Source organism: Austrofundulus limnaeus, unplaced genomic scaffold (genome assembly GCF_001266775.1).
Source record: "Austrofundulus limnaeus strain Quisiro unplaced genomic scaffold, Austrofundulus_limnaeus-1.0 Scaffold521, whole genome shotgun sequence".
NCBI classification, from domain to species: Eukaryota; Metazoa; Chordata; class Actinopteri; order Cyprinodontiformes; family Rivulidae; genus Austrofundulus; species Austrofundulus limnaeus.
Genome location: NW_013952923.1, coordinates 331,142 through 331,720, shown reverse-complemented (window position 1 = coordinate 331,720; position 579 = coordinate 331,142). Strand labels below are relative to the sequence as shown.

Sequence of the window (579 nt, the reverse complement as noted above, 5' to 3'; positions counted from 1 at the left end):
ATATTGTATTAATAATATGTTGTAACCACCCCCAAACAATGTTGTAACTGTCCCCGGTCTCCCAAAGGCTCTGTTCAATCAGACTTTTCTCTGAAAACATTTAGCAGACAGATAAAGACTCAAACAGAAGGAAGAAGAATCATTTAACTCGTTACAGTTCAAACTGATTCGATTCTGTCAGGAAGAACTGATTCATGAGTCTCTTTTCGTTTCTAACCATTAGAAACGTCAACAAGACCCAAATAAATAGACTTTTCTGACACTTTTTCTTACCAATAGTAGCCTAAGTTTACCTCATCCTTACAGGATCATGAGCTGCTCTGTCTAAATGCTGTTTCTGTTTACCTTTGTTTACATGTTTATTTTAAAGTCCCTCATTAAGAAGAAGAGAGAAGCTCACCCTCCAGTCTCGGCTCCTGAATCCACGCAGTCATCTTCTGGGAAACTTTTCTCCATCTCAGACTGTTTCAGACCGTCTGTCCGCTGGCTTCATGCTTTCACGGTCCCCAAACAACCCGATAAACCAGGACGGTTATCAACAGGAGGAGGAACAGAACCAGCCTCTGATTCTACAAACTG

The 579-nt window shown here is 40.9% G+C and overlaps 1 protein-coding gene across 1 annotated transcript in view; it reads right to left on the bottom strand.

Moving 5' to 3' along the window:
- Positions 1-579, bottom strand: part of fam124a (family with sequence similarity 124 member A) — a gene marked incomplete at its 3' end in the record, with an annotated part of 32,805 nt that extends 32,226 nt beyond the window's left edge. The window contains 1 exon segment of the mRNA XM_014026043.1: positions 401-579. Coding sequence (XP_013881497.1) covers positions 401-456 — 56 coding nt within the window.